General features: G+C 35.2%; 2 protein-coding genes across 4 annotated transcripts in view; one reads left to right on the top strand and one right to left on the bottom strand.

The window, feature by feature from the left end:
* EEA1 (early endosome antigen 1) overlaps nucleotides 1-9,864 on the top strand; it is a 124,527-nt gene extending 114,663 nt beyond the window's left edge. Inside the window, exons 25-31 of one of the 3 annotated variants that reach the window (XM_018047620.1) lie at nucleotides 1,218-1,349; nucleotides 3,227-3,412; nucleotides 4,540-4,778; nucleotides 5,036-5,156; nucleotides 5,718-5,816; nucleotides 6,440-6,582; nucleotides 7,478-9,864. In XM_018047620.1, the coding sequence (XP_017903109.1) occupies nucleotides 1,218-1,349; nucleotides 3,227-3,412; nucleotides 4,540-4,778; nucleotides 5,036-5,156; nucleotides 5,718-5,816; nucleotides 6,440-6,562 (900 nt within the window). In that variant the 3' untranslated portion in view covers nucleotides 6,563-6,582; nucleotides 7,478-9,864. Of the gene's footprint in view, nucleotides 1-1,217; nucleotides 1,350-3,226; nucleotides 3,413-4,539; nucleotides 4,779-5,035; nucleotides 5,157-5,717; nucleotides 5,817-6,439 lie in introns of all 3 variants that reach the window. The other 2 variants (XM_018047619.1, XM_018047621.1) reach the window with 2 other exon arrangements.
* PLEKHG7 (pleckstrin homology and RhoGEF domain containing G7) overlaps nucleotides 13,981-15,112 on the bottom strand; it is a 68,763-nt gene continuing 67,631 nt past the window's right edge. Inside the window, exon 13 of the mRNA XM_018049016.1 lies at nucleotides 13,981-14,512. Coding sequence (XP_017904505.1) covers nucleotides 14,405-14,512 — 108 coding nt within the window. The 3' untranslated portion in view covers nucleotides 13,981-14,404. The remainder of the gene's footprint in view (nucleotides 14,513-15,112) is intronic.

The following is a 15,112-nucleotide window of genomic DNA, read 5'->3' as shown; positions in this document are numbered from 1 at the left end:
ACATCTCTCACCCAATAGAGGCATCACCTTTATTTTTAGTAGCTCTCTCAGATGGACTTCTAGTTTCTTATAAAAGACTTTGGTGATTGGAATTCTAATGCTAGGAAGTTCCTTGTCATTTCTGTCCATCTTCTTACTGCTTTTTAAGTTTTACAAACAAATCTGATTTCTTACGTGATAGGCCCTGGGTTATTCAACAACAGATATTATAGTCCCTCAACTATTTCTCATGTAACATGTTATCCTCTGGATTTATTAGAGGTAATAAAAGGTCTAGGAATAATTCTTAAGCTTGTTAAAAATTCTTGAAATTAAGAACCAATTTTTTCTAAGAGGAAGTAGGGGTGTATTTTGTATAAATGATGCTAGGTTATGAAGTTGAAAGGACTGTAATATACCTAGTACATTTAAAGAGCAGTTAAAATTTTATATGAAAGGGAAATTCAGATTCTAGGAAACATTTTATTTTTGGTTTCATAATTGAAATCATATATTTCCATCAACTGATATATTCTGAAGTGTACAATTCCTGAAGTTCTTGCTATATCTTAATTATGCAGTTCCTTTTTTTTTTTTTTTTGGCCATACCAAAAAAAACCTGGGCTCTCAACAGTGAGAGAGTGGAGTCCTAATCACTGGGCCACCAGGGAATTCCCTCTGAATTATCTTTAATTTAAAAATTGGAGGGGAAAAAATAGGGGAATATTTTTGTGGTGATGGCACTGCTGAAGCTGGAATGAAATTTATAATTGATGCCTCAAGTTAGAAAATTCTGACAGAACTGTATAGTTTAGAGGCCTTTAATTACAAGCGTTTTAAATCAGGTAGATCTTGTTTTAATTTTTTATTTTACTTCTATATATCTTCTCTAAGTCTTTGTTCCTTGCCTAAAAAATGAGAATTAAAAAGAGCTACCTGGTATAGAGATTAAGTTAGATGATGTATAATATTCCTCCCTAGGTGCCTTATATAAAGACAGTGATATAAAGATAATAAGGGTAAGATGGTAGTTTTGGCTACTCTTTAGCCAAACAGTCTTACAGTATTAACTGTTTAATCCTTTATAACAGTCTTATTGTTGTATAAATAAGGACACAGAGACATAAGTAATTTGCTCAACTTAGGTAGAAAGGGGCAATGACAGTCATAAATAGAAGCAATCATTTTTGTTACATTAAGTATTTACTTTAAAATTCTATAAATCATTTTTTCTATAGTCACTAAAAGAAAAAGAACTAGTAAATGAAAAATCTAAATTGGCAGAGACAGAGGAAATTAAGTGTAGACAAGAAAAAGAAATTGCTAAATTGAGTGAAGAACTCAAGTCTCACAAGCAGGAAAGCATAAAGGTATGTGAAGATTGTTTTTCCTTTTGTATTATATTAGTGTTGTTAATGTTAATAATTAATGTTAATATTAGTATTGTTAATAAAGTGCAGATGACACCACCCTTTTGGCAGAAAATGAAGAAGAACTAAAGAACCTCTTGATGAAAGTGAAAGAAGAGAGTGAAAAAGTTGGCCTAAAGCTCAGCATTCAGAAAACTAAGATCATGGCATCCAGTCCCATCACTTCTTGGCAAATAGATGGGGAAACAGTGTCAGACTTTATTTTGGGGGGCTCCAAAATCACTGCAGATAGTGATTGCAGCCAGGAAATTAAAAGACACTTACTCCTTGGAAGGAAAGTTATGACCAACCTAGACAGCATATATTAAAAAGCAGAGACATTACTTTACCAACAAAGGTCCGTCTAGTTAAGGCTGTGGTTTTTCCAGTGGTCATGTATGGATGTCAGAGTTGGGACTGTGAAGAAAGCTGAGCGCTGAAGAATTGATGCTTTTGAACTGTGGTGTTGGGGAATACTCTTGAGAGTCCCTTGGACTGCAAGGAGATCCAACCAGTCCATCCTAAAGGAGATTAGTCCTGGTGTTCTTTGGAGGGAGTGATGTTGAAGCTGAAACTCCAATACTTTGGCCACCTGGTGCGGAGGGCTGACTCATTTGAAAAGACCCTGATGCTGGGAAAGATTGAAGGCGGAAGGAGAAGGGGACGACAGAGGATGAGATGGTTGGATGGCATCACCGACTCAATGGACATGGGTTTGGGTGGACTCTGGGAGTTGGTGATGGACAGGGAGGCCTGGTGTGCTGCAGTTAATGCGGTCGCAAAGAGACATGACTGAGCGACTGAACTGAACTGAGTGTTGTTAAAGAGATACTTGTGTGTGTGTGTGTGTTTACGTGTGTAGAAATATATCTTATATACATATATACACACATACAGGCTATATTTATGTTTTTGTAGAACATAATATGTGCCAGGCACGTTTTTTTTTTAATTGGAAGATAACTGCCCTAGGGTATGGTGCTGGTTTCTGCCGTACACCAACATAAATCAGCCACAGGCATACATGTTGTTTTTGACAAATACTCCTGCTCTCAGTGTTTTTATGTTGTAGTGTCTATACACATGTTGAAACTGTGTTAACTTTGCTTTCAGATTATTGAATAGAGCAAAGTAACCCCCAAAGTTTAAATTTTGTTGAGATGATAATCGAGAGAGCTATCCTTTAAGCCTACAGATAAAAACTTCAAAATATATGAGTTCAGGATCAGGATTTTAAGGGATTCTGTTTTTTAAATTGTTTTTCTTCTTAAACTCCTTTAATCTGTTATTTAGAACATTTTTCTTAGCATTAGCATGGCTGGCGTGCCACTTAAAGAAACTGAATTGCTTATAAGTTGCTTTTAAAATGTTACTCATTTTCAGAGAGAAGGGTTAGATTTTTCTCAGGTGTCTCATAATACCTCTTGTGTCTATCAATATACTTGCCATTTTACTTTATAATTATCTCTTTATATCATGTTCTTCTAGACTGACTTCTTAAAATCAGGGAAGGTATATAATTTATCTTTTATGTATATCCCTAGAACCTATCAGTGTGTGATGCCTAAATGTTGACAAATAAATGCTTGTGAAATGAAGAAAGAGAAAATAGGGGGTAGAAATTTTTCATATCATTTAATCAAAACATGCATTGCAAGCGCATCAGCTGAATTTGATTGTTGAGCAGCAAATACATAATCTTGCACCTTTTTAACTGTTTGAAATACTGAACTTTAAGAATTTCATAAGAGTCTAAAACTGATTGATTGTAATAAGCTGTATAAATATCAGCTTTTTAACCATAAAGGATTATTTATTTTGGTCTTACTTTTTCATAGGAAATAACAGATCTCAAGGATGCCAAACAGCTGTTGATTCAGCAGAAATTAGAGCTTCAAGGGAAAGTAGATTCCCTGAAGGCAACCCTTGAACAGGAGAAGAAAACCCAGCAAATGATAAAAGAGCAGATGAAAAAGGAAGAAGATGAGCTGAAGAAAGAGTTTATGGAAAAGGAAGCTAAACTGGTAAGTTAATGGTGGGAGGTGTGTTTTGCAATTGATTTTGTAAATTAATCCATTGAGAGGATTTTTCTACATAAAAGTTGATTCAAATGCTTACCTAACATTTTTTTAAAATTTATCTTTAATTGAAGGGTAATTACAGTATTGTGTTGGCTTCTGCCAGTACAGCAACAGGAGTCAGAATGGCCATCATCAAAAAATCTACAAACAGTCAATGCTGGAGAGGGTGTGGAGAAAAGGGAACCTCTTACACTGTTGGTGGGAATGTAAACTGATACAGACAGTATGGAGAGTCCTTAAAAACTAGGACTAAAACTACCATATGACCTGGCATTCCTACTACATTTTAATTTTTGATTTAAGATAGGAAATGTGATTTATTTAAATCGCTGACATGTGATTGGAAATGTTTATTCTGTAATTATATTTTAGTTTATATAAGTAAAATTCAATAAAACATAATTTAAAAACACTTTTAGTGCCAGAAAAACAAGCCTGTAACTATGTAGACTGAGGTAGGTGGCATGAGTGCGAATCATGTTAAACTTGTTAAGTGAATGTTCATATGGGCGAACGGAAACTGCAGCTTGGACTCATGCTGACTGGAGTCTGCTTTTCCTTCCCTAACTTGTGTGTGCCAAATAGGAAGCATCTGGCTTTCCTCTGTTGAACTGAGTCCAAATATCCCCAGATAATTGGACTGCTAAATGCTTTCATTGAAGAACTGCAGTTTCAGGTTCATGTGATTTGAAGTATTATTATTAGTTTTTGGCAGTTTGAGAGAGACAGGAGGATACATTTGGAATTTGAGACATAAGAAAATGCCAGCTTTGTCTCCAGGGCACTTGATATCTCTAACTATGTGTTCTTCCCCTGCTCTAGTGGGAAAAAGGAAACTCTCCAATTGCTTTACTTTAGCTTGATTTTGTAAGAGGCTTGTTGCCTATCATTTCAGGCTTAAGACTTTTAAACCAGTTCAAATTATGCAGATGTTTGTGGAATCAGTTTTATTAGTGCCTGCTTTCCTTTAGAATATTATTTATGCTGCCACTGTTTAAAAGTTCAACAACTTGTTTATTTTGCACTACCTTTGTAGTAGGTTTTTTACCTACCGTTGTTCCTTTTCTCAGCATTCCGAAATAAAAGAAAAAGAAGTAGGAATGAAGAAACATGAAGAAAATGGGGCTAAACTTACCATGCAGATCACAGCATTAAATGAGAACTTGGGCACCATAAAGAAAGAGTGGCAGTCCAGTCAACGGAGAGTCAGTGAACTCGAGAAACAGACGGACGACTTACGGGGTGAAATTGCAGTACTGGAAGCAACAGTTCAGAATAACCAAGATGAAAGGAGAGCACTACTGGAAAGGTGGTTGATGTCTAGTGAAATTAGCTTATTTCCATGCTAAGTGATAAAAAGATTGTATTTCACATTAAAGAAAAATAGAAGTTTTGAGAGAAGTGCACCTACAGGTTATTTAAGCAGCCGTTTAAAAACTAACCCTTCCAACAATCATATAGGTAAAAGTAATGTATTATGTTTAAAGTCACTGATGTGGTTATCTGTATACAGGGAAGGTCTGTAATGATTTTTCTTTTTAAATTATGTTTTGCATTCCATTTTAGGTGTCTTAAAGGAGAAGGTGAAATAGAAAAGCTTCAAACCAAAGTACTAGAATTGCAAAGAAAGCTGGATAATACAACTGCAGCAGTGCAGGAGCTAGGCAGAGAGAATCAGTCCCTTCAGGTAAGTCACCTGCTAATATGAGGCAGTTGTTTAGCCTAGAATTTCCCTTAGTGAAAAGCATATTTTTCACATTAAAAAAGAAAACCTCATATTTAATAATACTTTTAAATGGCTACTGAGTTGCAGCAGTACTGTAGGTGTTATGGGTCATTAAATATAAGATTTAAAGAATTTATCTGAGAGATCTCAACAATTAGAGAGCCATGTCATTCATGAATTGACATTACTGGGAAAAGTCAAGAACACAAAGGAACGAACTAGTCCCTGTGTGTTGAAGTGATCTCATTATATGCTCAGCGTTCCAAGGAAGGATTGCTTGATCCTTAGGATTAGAATGCATTGGAAATCATCGAAGGTTAGAAATTACCAACACCTTTGAGAAATAACATTTGCTTTACTTATTGTCATTCATTTGTAGCAACTTTTGATAATGGAAGTTGACCAAGGTATTTCTGATTTTTAAAAATGTACCCGTTCTAAAACTTGGGCACCAAGTTAGAAATTATCAATCATTGTTTATAGTTTTGAGTACTATTTATTGAAACTTTTTCTCTTTAATAGATCAAACATACACAAGCGTTGACTAGAAAGTGGGCTGAAGACAGTGAAGTACAAAACTGTATGGCCTGTGGGAAAGGCTTTTCCGTAACAGTGAGACGGGTAAATGGTTTTATTACTATAGTTTTGGATTTTATTCCTTGGTGACGGTGTTTTAACCATCAGAATTGTCCTGCATTTGACAGACTTTTAAAGTTTTGGCATTTATTAACTTTATAACTACGTAGAATAATTAAATTTCATGCACTCTAATTTCTTTCTAGCCCATGTGTTTCAATTTTAGTTTTATATTCAATCATTGTCTTCCTACTGAGTGACTCTCTGGAATAATCATTTTCTGAACCAGTGCATTCATGGTCAACTCAAGCTTTAGTCAGACATTTATATTCCTATAGAAGAAATTACACCTGAATCATTTTGCAAATAGGAATAGTTTTTCACTTGATAGAGGTACTTTATTAAGGCATTTATTAAAATCCTACAAAGGTTCTTCTGAGAATTCCAAGATAAATTCCATATTTAATGTTTAGTATTTGACTGAATAGGAAGCATTCAAATTAACGAAAGGGATTAAATCGATATTGACATTTTATGTTATTAAATAGTACATCAATCACTTGAAAGTTAATATACTTTCACAGTGAAGTTTGCTTTCTTCTTGTGGTCTCATAATACTTTTGGTATAGTTTTTATGCTTGAAAATGTTCAATTTTTGTCATTTACAGCATCACTGCAGACAATGTGGAAATATCTTCTGTGCTGAGTGTTCAGCCAAAAATGCCTTAACTCCTTCTTCCAAGAAGCCTGTTCGTGTCTGTGATGGATGTTTCAATGACTTGCAAGGATAATGGGTTATCACAACTTCAAAGTAATATTACAGTAACATTAGATTTTTAATAAATGCACTTAATAGAGGTCCTGGACTACTACTATTTGATTTGGACAGTGGTCGCAATACTAAACCAAATTAGAATTCGTATATTTTGGAATGTTATCAAGTAAAATTCTTCTATTTTTGTGAGACTTGAGTTCATCTTTCTCCATTTAACCCTGGAACAGCTTTCATGCCAAGTTTAGAAGTAGCCAATGAAATGTAAATAAATTTTGGATGGAAAATAGCAATGTATTTTTTTAAATATAATTTCATTGTTCAGAAATGATATGAATACACTTCCATAGCTGCTTCTTTCTCCCAAATTTAGTGTATGGAAATATACATGGGTGATGTTACCCTATCAGATATATTGCACAATAACATATCGATTATATTAAATATTCTCATTATAAAGTCATGCACAGAACTATAAAGTTTTCTTTTTTTCTTATATATAGGTCCATAGCTCAGTTGCATTGTTACAAATTTACTACTCAAGTGTTCTAAATACAGATTATGTATTTAAATATGTATTAACCATGAATTCAAACATGGTTTTTATGTTAATTATATTAAGTTCTCTTGGGTGAATTTTATGGCAATCTCTTTAAAATTAATTTGCTTATTTTATGACTATCCATATTTTATCTGTATTATGGTTATTCTCGGGTTGTATTTAAAGATAAGGGTTAATTTTTCTTTTTTGTCTAACTGATTTTTAAACTCCCACATAGTCTTAATTAAAAATCCTACAAAACTTACCAGCCTCACCCCCAGTTGGAAGGTGAATAACATAAATTGTGTAATGGTCCTATACTATTTAAGCAGGAAGTCTTCTGAGATTAGCTTTCATTTTATATCCTCATTTCCTCTCATTTTCTCTCTCCAGCATCTTCAGGAATCTGAATTTGCTTTTTTTAATGGATCTTCTTTTTTGAAGGTAATTTGGTTTAACCTTCTCAAGTATAGCTCAGCTTCACTGTAATTGTGTTATAGTTTTGCATCTTAAAGCTAGTGACTGGTATTATAGTCTTATCTGTGAAAACAAATATGGCAAGGAGACATTAAATATCCTGTTTTATATTTTCTACTTAGCTAACAGGGAAGAGTTTTTTAAAGTTTTGAACTTGACTTACATTTTAAACTACATTTGGGGTTTCATATCAACTCTGTATCTGTTTACTTTGCAAAAATACTGCTATGAAATTACCTTGAAATAACAGTTGGATAATAGAGTATCACCAACCCCTATATTAAAACCAGAACTGAAACAGAATGACTAATTGAGGGTAATTAAAAATTGGTGTATTTGTATGCTACACAATGGAATTAAACTTTATCACAGTCTTAATTTGGAAAATTGGAAAACATCTGAAAAGTCATTAATATTGATTTATTACTCTAAGAAGAAATGTAAAGTTACGTATTCACTCAGTGCAGTCATTTGGTAATGGGGGAGGGTGGGGCCTAGTAATCCATTTGCAGTAAGTGCTTTCAAGTATCATGCTGAAATGATCATGTTATATTCTTCCTATAATGTACACAAACTAAAAGAGATTGCCATATATTATTTAAAAAATCGATTTAAGTAAACTCTGTTGTCAGTAGCTATCAAGGACCCTGACTGAATCCCTGGACTCAGATAAACATACATCCTTGAGCATAAATATTGAAGAAATATAATGGTTCCTTATTAAAAATGAGTTGGATAATAGAAATTATGCATTTTCATATATTTACAATTCAAATACTCTTTAATTCTATACTTATAATTGATAAGCATGTTGGAATAACATTCACAGCACAGTTGTTCTTTTTAATGATAATGAAACTTCATGAGAAATTTCCTGGAATATTTGTTCACTTCATCTCCTAATTGGGCACACTGAAGGCCTTTCCCTGCCTTGTTCCCCCTGCCCACATATTCATAAAAAAATTATGGGGACAACAAATACATATGTGTTTGAGTATTCTCTACTTTTCATCTAGCTAATCTTACTTTATAAGCCCCAAATAATTTGACTGCATATTAAGTGAAGCCTAAAATTTAGCCATTAGTCTCACCAACAAGGTGTTTTGGAAACAAAAGGTTTTCTTTTTAATTAAAAAGTCATCCTCTTAGTGCTTACTGGTTCTACATTTTAGATGTCTGCTAGGACTGTCAGTGATTTAGAGCTGGCACATATGGAGTCCCAGCTCTAACGCAAAGCATATTGGCATCACATGTTAGTAAATTCGTAGCCCCAGCACAGAAATGTGAGTTAATAATCAAGTCTTGCTGGGTTAGTGTACAATAAACTATACCTACGGAATTTTTAGTAGAAGACAAAGCTGCTGTTATAGGATTTATTTTGAAGAAAAAAAGAGGGAAACAAACACAAAAACCTCAATGCAATGTATAATTTTGTTCAACTACCTCTTAATGTGGAATTAGTTTAATAGTTTCCTCACAGTAATGTTAAATAGTAACTGCCAAATTTGTTAGTTCCCCATCTCTGTTGAAAAAAATTATGATTATTTTATAGTTTGGAGATCTTTAAAGACACTTCTTTTTTTTACTGTGCATTTGCATAAAGATGTTTAGCTTTTAAGTGGAGAGCAAATTATGATCATATATTTTGATATTATTCATGACCTATTTGACTAGTTTTTTTTTAAATGCACTTTGGCTATGAAACCCTGGATGATTTGATCCATAAGATTTAAATGTGCCATCAATTTCGTATGCCTAGACATGAGCTTGATGAATGGTATTCTGTGATTATATAATGTGCCACACATTATTGTCTTAATTGCCCTTTGCCTGAATTTTAATGATCAGTTAGTGTTGCAGATGTGAATATTGTGTATAAACTTACTAAATTTATGTAAAATTGTATAAAATAGAATTGGAAATAGCTAGGTTCTCTCTGTGTAGAAGTAATGAACTTATTGTAACATGATGCAGTTATGTCTATGACATTCTGTACTTCCTGAACTGGATCATATTCATAGTTTCTGTAGATACTTTTGCATGAATATTTTCTCCTTTAGATTTTGGATTCATTGCATTGTTTACTATTTGTGATCATGTAGTTGTGCCTTATTTGTGAGAGAGTTTAGCTCAGTAAATACTGCGGTTTCTAAACTCAGTGAGTGGAAGATTATTGATTATAAATGTAACTGATAAATTACATAACATTTAAATCTGTATAAAGAACAATGGAAGGATCCTTTATTGAATTGTTGCTTTTTAAAAAAAATGATAAAGACATTAAAAATCATTTCTTTCTAGTATATTCTGTGACTAAATTATTTTGTCAAATAATTTTAAAAGAATGGCTGATATCTTATTTACAGACTTAGAACTTTGCAGTTGGATATAGGCTAGGCAGTGGGTGTCCTTTAATGTTCAACTTAGAATAGTAAGTTCATAATTTCAAGACAAATTACTAGTGCTATTTTGGTTGAGACATCACCTTTTCACTCCATTATTGCAGAGAATTAGCAAAACAAAAATATTAAACAATATTAAATATTAAACAATATTAATCTCATTTCACTGTACCTTTAATAGCTGGGCGACCACTTAACGATACTTTCTGATGGCTTAATGTGCTGTTGCTTTTTGCTGTCCCCCCACCCTCAGGAAGAAAAGTTTTAGAAGCAATTTTTCAGTTTACACTAATGTGTTATTGTCTGAAGTGAACGTATATATCCTCAAACACTTATTAGATGTGTTCTTTTGTGAGCTTTATAGAATTCGACTTCAAATACATGGCATCTTATTTAAATTTTATTGTGGTAAGAACAGTTAATATGAGATCTACCCTCTTTTAAGTGTACAGTACAACAGATCTCCCAAGCGCACTCATATTGCTTAACTGAGACTTTATGCCCATTGATTGATTAGGAACTCCCCGTTTCCCTCTACCCCTTGGCAACTATCACTCCACTCTTTGACTCTATGAACTTGAGTATTTTAGAAACCTCATATAAGTGGAATCATGCAGTATTTGTCTTTCTGCGACTGACTGATTTCCCTTAGCATAATGTCCTTAGGTTTCATCTATGTTGTTGCCTGTTTCAGAATTTACTTCTTTTTCAGGGCTGAGCAGAATTCCACTGTGTGTACATACCAGTTTCTTCATCCACTCATCTGCTGGTGAACATTGAGGGTTTTCCGCATCTTGGCTATTGTGAATAGTGCTGCAATGAACACAGGAGTGCTAATATTTCTTTGTATATAGTATATTCTAAAGCTGTTTTACATCTTAACTAATTAAATTTACGTTAGTCTTTTTTTCTCCGTTTAATGAGATTTAAGGGAGAAATTAGTTTTTATACATACGTGTTTACTGGCCTCATGGAATGAAAAGGAATCTTGAGAGATCACCTAGTCCTAGTCCCCTGCTCTTTCCCTAGGTTGGCTAATCTCTAGAAAACCTTGCAAGATGTTTTTTTTCTAAAAAATACATAAATTAGTTTTCATCTCTAAGAACTTAATTCTCCTGTACTTTCTTAGACACTGACAGTAGTTACTGGTTTTTCTTTCATTTTTACTTACTCCTAATAAATATGACATTATTACACAGGCTGTGACCCTCCCTTCTAATAGTGCTTGGCCCTTTAAAAGCGCTGTTATGCTACACTTGCCCACACTGCCTGGTTTACATGGTGAAACATGCATTCTTCTCAAAGAATTAAGTGTTCACAACACTTCCTCAAGCGTCATCCTCTTCTATCCCATTCTCCAGCTTAAAGAGATCAGTTTAAGTATCATTTGTCTGGTGGTCCAAGTTGATAAATATACTACTTCCATCCTGGAAACTGCAAAAAGTACTATGTCTGAAATTGTCTAAAATGAAAATCACAAATTTAAATCTGAGAATATGAACTAATTCCTTACCTGCAGTTAACAGTATATTCCACCATGATAATAATTCAAGCTGCCTTTCTTGGCAAGAATTCTAATGATGTTTTAAGTCCTGCCAAATAAGATGCAGTACTGTGCTAACTCACACATATTCAAAACCAGAAAATTTTATGACAAACTCCATTATTCAAAAAGTGAGATTTAGAGAATATGCTACTATTTCTATGAAACCTCCCAAGTAAAACAAGTAAAATTAGAACAGATAATTGCTTTTTTCTCAAAACAATGGAATTTAGTCTTTGGGAGTTTCTCCAAGTTAAGAGTATTATAAAGTATACCTGAGATAAGTAAACTGTTCGAGACTAGGAATTTAAAAACCGCTACTAAGATGAAGACATCATTATTATTCATTGCTTAATATGCTAAAAGAGCAATCCAACTTTGTATGAGGTAGGATTGTAGAGCAGTAAAACTGATTTATAAGTCAGGTAGGAGACTTGGTTTCAGTTCAGACAGTCGCTCAGTCATGCCCGACTCTTTGCGACCCCATGAATCACAGCACGCCAGGCCTCCCTTTCCATCACCAACTCCCGGAGTTCACTCAGACTCGCATCCATAGAGTTGGTGATGCCATCCAGCCATCTCATCCTCTGTCGTCCCCTTCTGCCCCCAATCCCTCCCAGCATCAGAGTCTTTTCCAATGAGTCAACTCTTTACATGAGGTGGCCAAAGTACTGGAGTTTCAGCTTTAGCATCAGTCCTTCCAAAGAACACTCAGGGCTTATCTCCTTTAGAATGGACTGGTTGGATCTTGCAGTCCAAGGGACTCTCAAGAATCTTCAACACCACAGTTCAAAAACATCTATTCTTCGGCACTCAGCTTTCTTCACAGTCCAACTCTCACATCCATACGTGACCACTGGAAAAACCATAGCCTTGACTAGACGGACCTTTGTTGGCAAAGTAATGTCTCTGGCTTTTGAATATGTTATCTAGGTTGGTTGTAACTTTCCTTCCAAGGGGTGTCTTTTAATTTCATGGCTGCACTCACCATCTGCAGTGATTTTGGAGCCCCAAAAGTAAAGTCTGACACTGTTTCCCCATCTATTTGCCATGAAGTGATGGGACCAGATGCCATGATTTTCGTTTTCTGAATGTTCAGCTTTAAGCCAACTTTTTCACTCTCCTCTTTCACTTTCATCAAGAGGCTTTGAGTTCCTCTTCACTTTCTGCCATAAGGGTGGTGTCATCTGCATATCTGAGGTTCTTGATATTTCTCCCGGCAATCTTGATTCCAGCTTGTGCTTCTTCCAGCCCAGTTTCTCATGATGTACTCTGCATATAAGTTAAATAAACACGGTGACAATATACAACCTTGATATACTCCTTTTCCTATTTGGAACCAGTTGTTGTTCCATGTCCAGTTCTAACTGTTGCTTCCTGACCTGCATACAGATTTCTCAAGAGGCAGGTCCAGTGGTCTGGTATTCCCATCTCTTTCAGAATTTTCCACAGTTCATTGTGATCCACACAGTTGAAGGCTTTGGCATAGTCAATAAAGCAGAAATAGATGTTTTTCTGGAACTCTTTTGTGGATGTTGGCAATTTGGTTTCTGGTTCCTCTGCCTTTCTAAATCCAACTTGAACATCTGGAAGTTCACAGGTCACATATTGCTGAAGCCTAGCTTGGAGAATTTTGAGCATTACTTTACTAGAGTGTGAGATGAGTGCAATTATGTGGTAGTTTGAGCATTCTTTGGCATTGCCTTTCTTTGGGATTGGAATGAAAACTGATCTTTTCCAGTCCTGTGGCCACTGCTGAGTTTTCCAAAATTGCTGGCATATTGAGTGCAGCACTTTCACGGCATCATCTTTCAGGATTTGAAATAGCTCAACTGGAATTCCATCACCTCCACTAGCTTTGTTAGTAGTGATGCTTTCTAAAGCCCACTTGACTTCACATTCCAGGATGTCTGGCTCTAGGTGAGTGATCACACCGTTTTGATTATCTGGGTCATGAAGATCTTTTTTGTACAGTTCTTCTGTGTATTCTTGCCACCTCTTCTTAATATCTTCTGCTTCTGTTAGGTCCATACCATTTCTGTCCTTTATTGAGCCCATCTTTGCATGAAATGTTCCCTTGGTATTTCTGATTTTCTTGAAGAGATCTCTATAGTCTTTCTCATTCTATTGTTTTCCTCTGTTTCTTTGCACTGATCGCTGAAGAAGGCTTTCTTATCTCTTCTTGCTATTCTTTGGGACTCTGCAGTCAGATGCTTGTATCTTTCCTTTTCTCCTTGGCTTTCACTTCTCTTCTTTTCACAGCTATTTGTAAGGCCTCCTCAGACAGCCATTTTGCTTTTTTGCATTTCTTTTCCATGGGGATGGTCTTGATCTCTGTCTCCTGTACAATGTCATGAACCTCCGTCCATAGTTCATCAGGCACTCTATCTATCAGGTCTAGTCCGTTAAATCTATTTCTCACTTCCACTGTATAATCATAAGGGATTTGATTTAGGTCATACCTGAATGGTCTAGTGGTTTTCCCTACTTTCTTCAATTTAAGTCTGAATTTTGGTTTCATTACAGATACAGATAAAATAAGATGCTAGAATTCATATCAGACCCAAGTAGTGGGCATTGTTTTACGACATGCATCCACCTGGTCATCCATTATGAACTGTAGCAGCCTCATACTTCCCTCACCCCACTTTTAAGCCTGACTGAAGCATTATGAGATGCTCTGGGATATCAACACGTGCATACTTAAGAAGAAATTCCTCAGGGTTCAGATTTGTTGAAGCCATTATTACTCTACCCTGAGGAGTACCTATAGCTCAAATTCTGAAACTTCTTTAAAATGCTTATTCTAGATCATCCCTAGGTTAAGTGCTACAAGTTTGAATGAAAGAATACCTTAATCCCTAATGTCTAAAAAGGTGTGCCACTTGATTTAGGTCCCTAAATTTCCGAGGATTCTGCAGGCAAAGTGAATGAGGACATTTTCTTGGTTTCTTGACTCTTGGTGAAGCAAGAGATTGCTGCTGTTATTTGTGCTATCCATGTTCTCTGTTAAAGAATATAGTGAGAAAAGAATGTTAAACTAACAATTTCTCACATATTTGGATTAATATTTTCCTTTGTATTCGTTGACTTGCTCTTTAAAACTGAAGACTGATGAAACATTTGCCTGTCTCCCATTTTCTGTCTTGATTAGAATGTATCATCAATACCTCTACTCACATGAATGCAAATGGATTAGATGAGTATGATATTTTGGATAAACAGTTGTGAGTAATCAAGAAACCATAATAGTTAAGGATGACTCATTACAAAGATGAGTACTGGGAATGTAAGTAGTTTGAAAATTGAATTCCTTAAATGTCCCCTTTGTGTGGAAATAGAAGTTTTTAATCCACTGGCATAACTTGAAAAACAGACTGAGGGAAGAAGTCGAGTCCTTGAGCACAATGCAGCATTCCAGGAACTGGCCACACTGCTGTCCTAAGGAAAGCCTACCAGGGAGAGGCGAAAATGGAAACTCCTAAGACAGAGACACCAGAGCCAGGTAGGCAGCTGCCCTGCAGCTCCACAGCTGTAAAAACAGGGACCTATTTTCAAAGAGGAGACTCGGTGGTTCATTACTGCAGGAGCCCCTCACTTAAGCTG

The sequence above is a fragment of the Capra hircus genome, chromosome 5, assembly GCF_001704415.2.
Source record: "Capra hircus breed San Clemente chromosome 5, ASM170441v1, whole genome shotgun sequence".
NCBI lineage: Eukaryota > Metazoa > Chordata > Mammalia > Artiodactyla > Bovidae > Capra > Capra hircus.
This window is presented reverse-complemented; position numbering and strand designations above follow the sequence as displayed.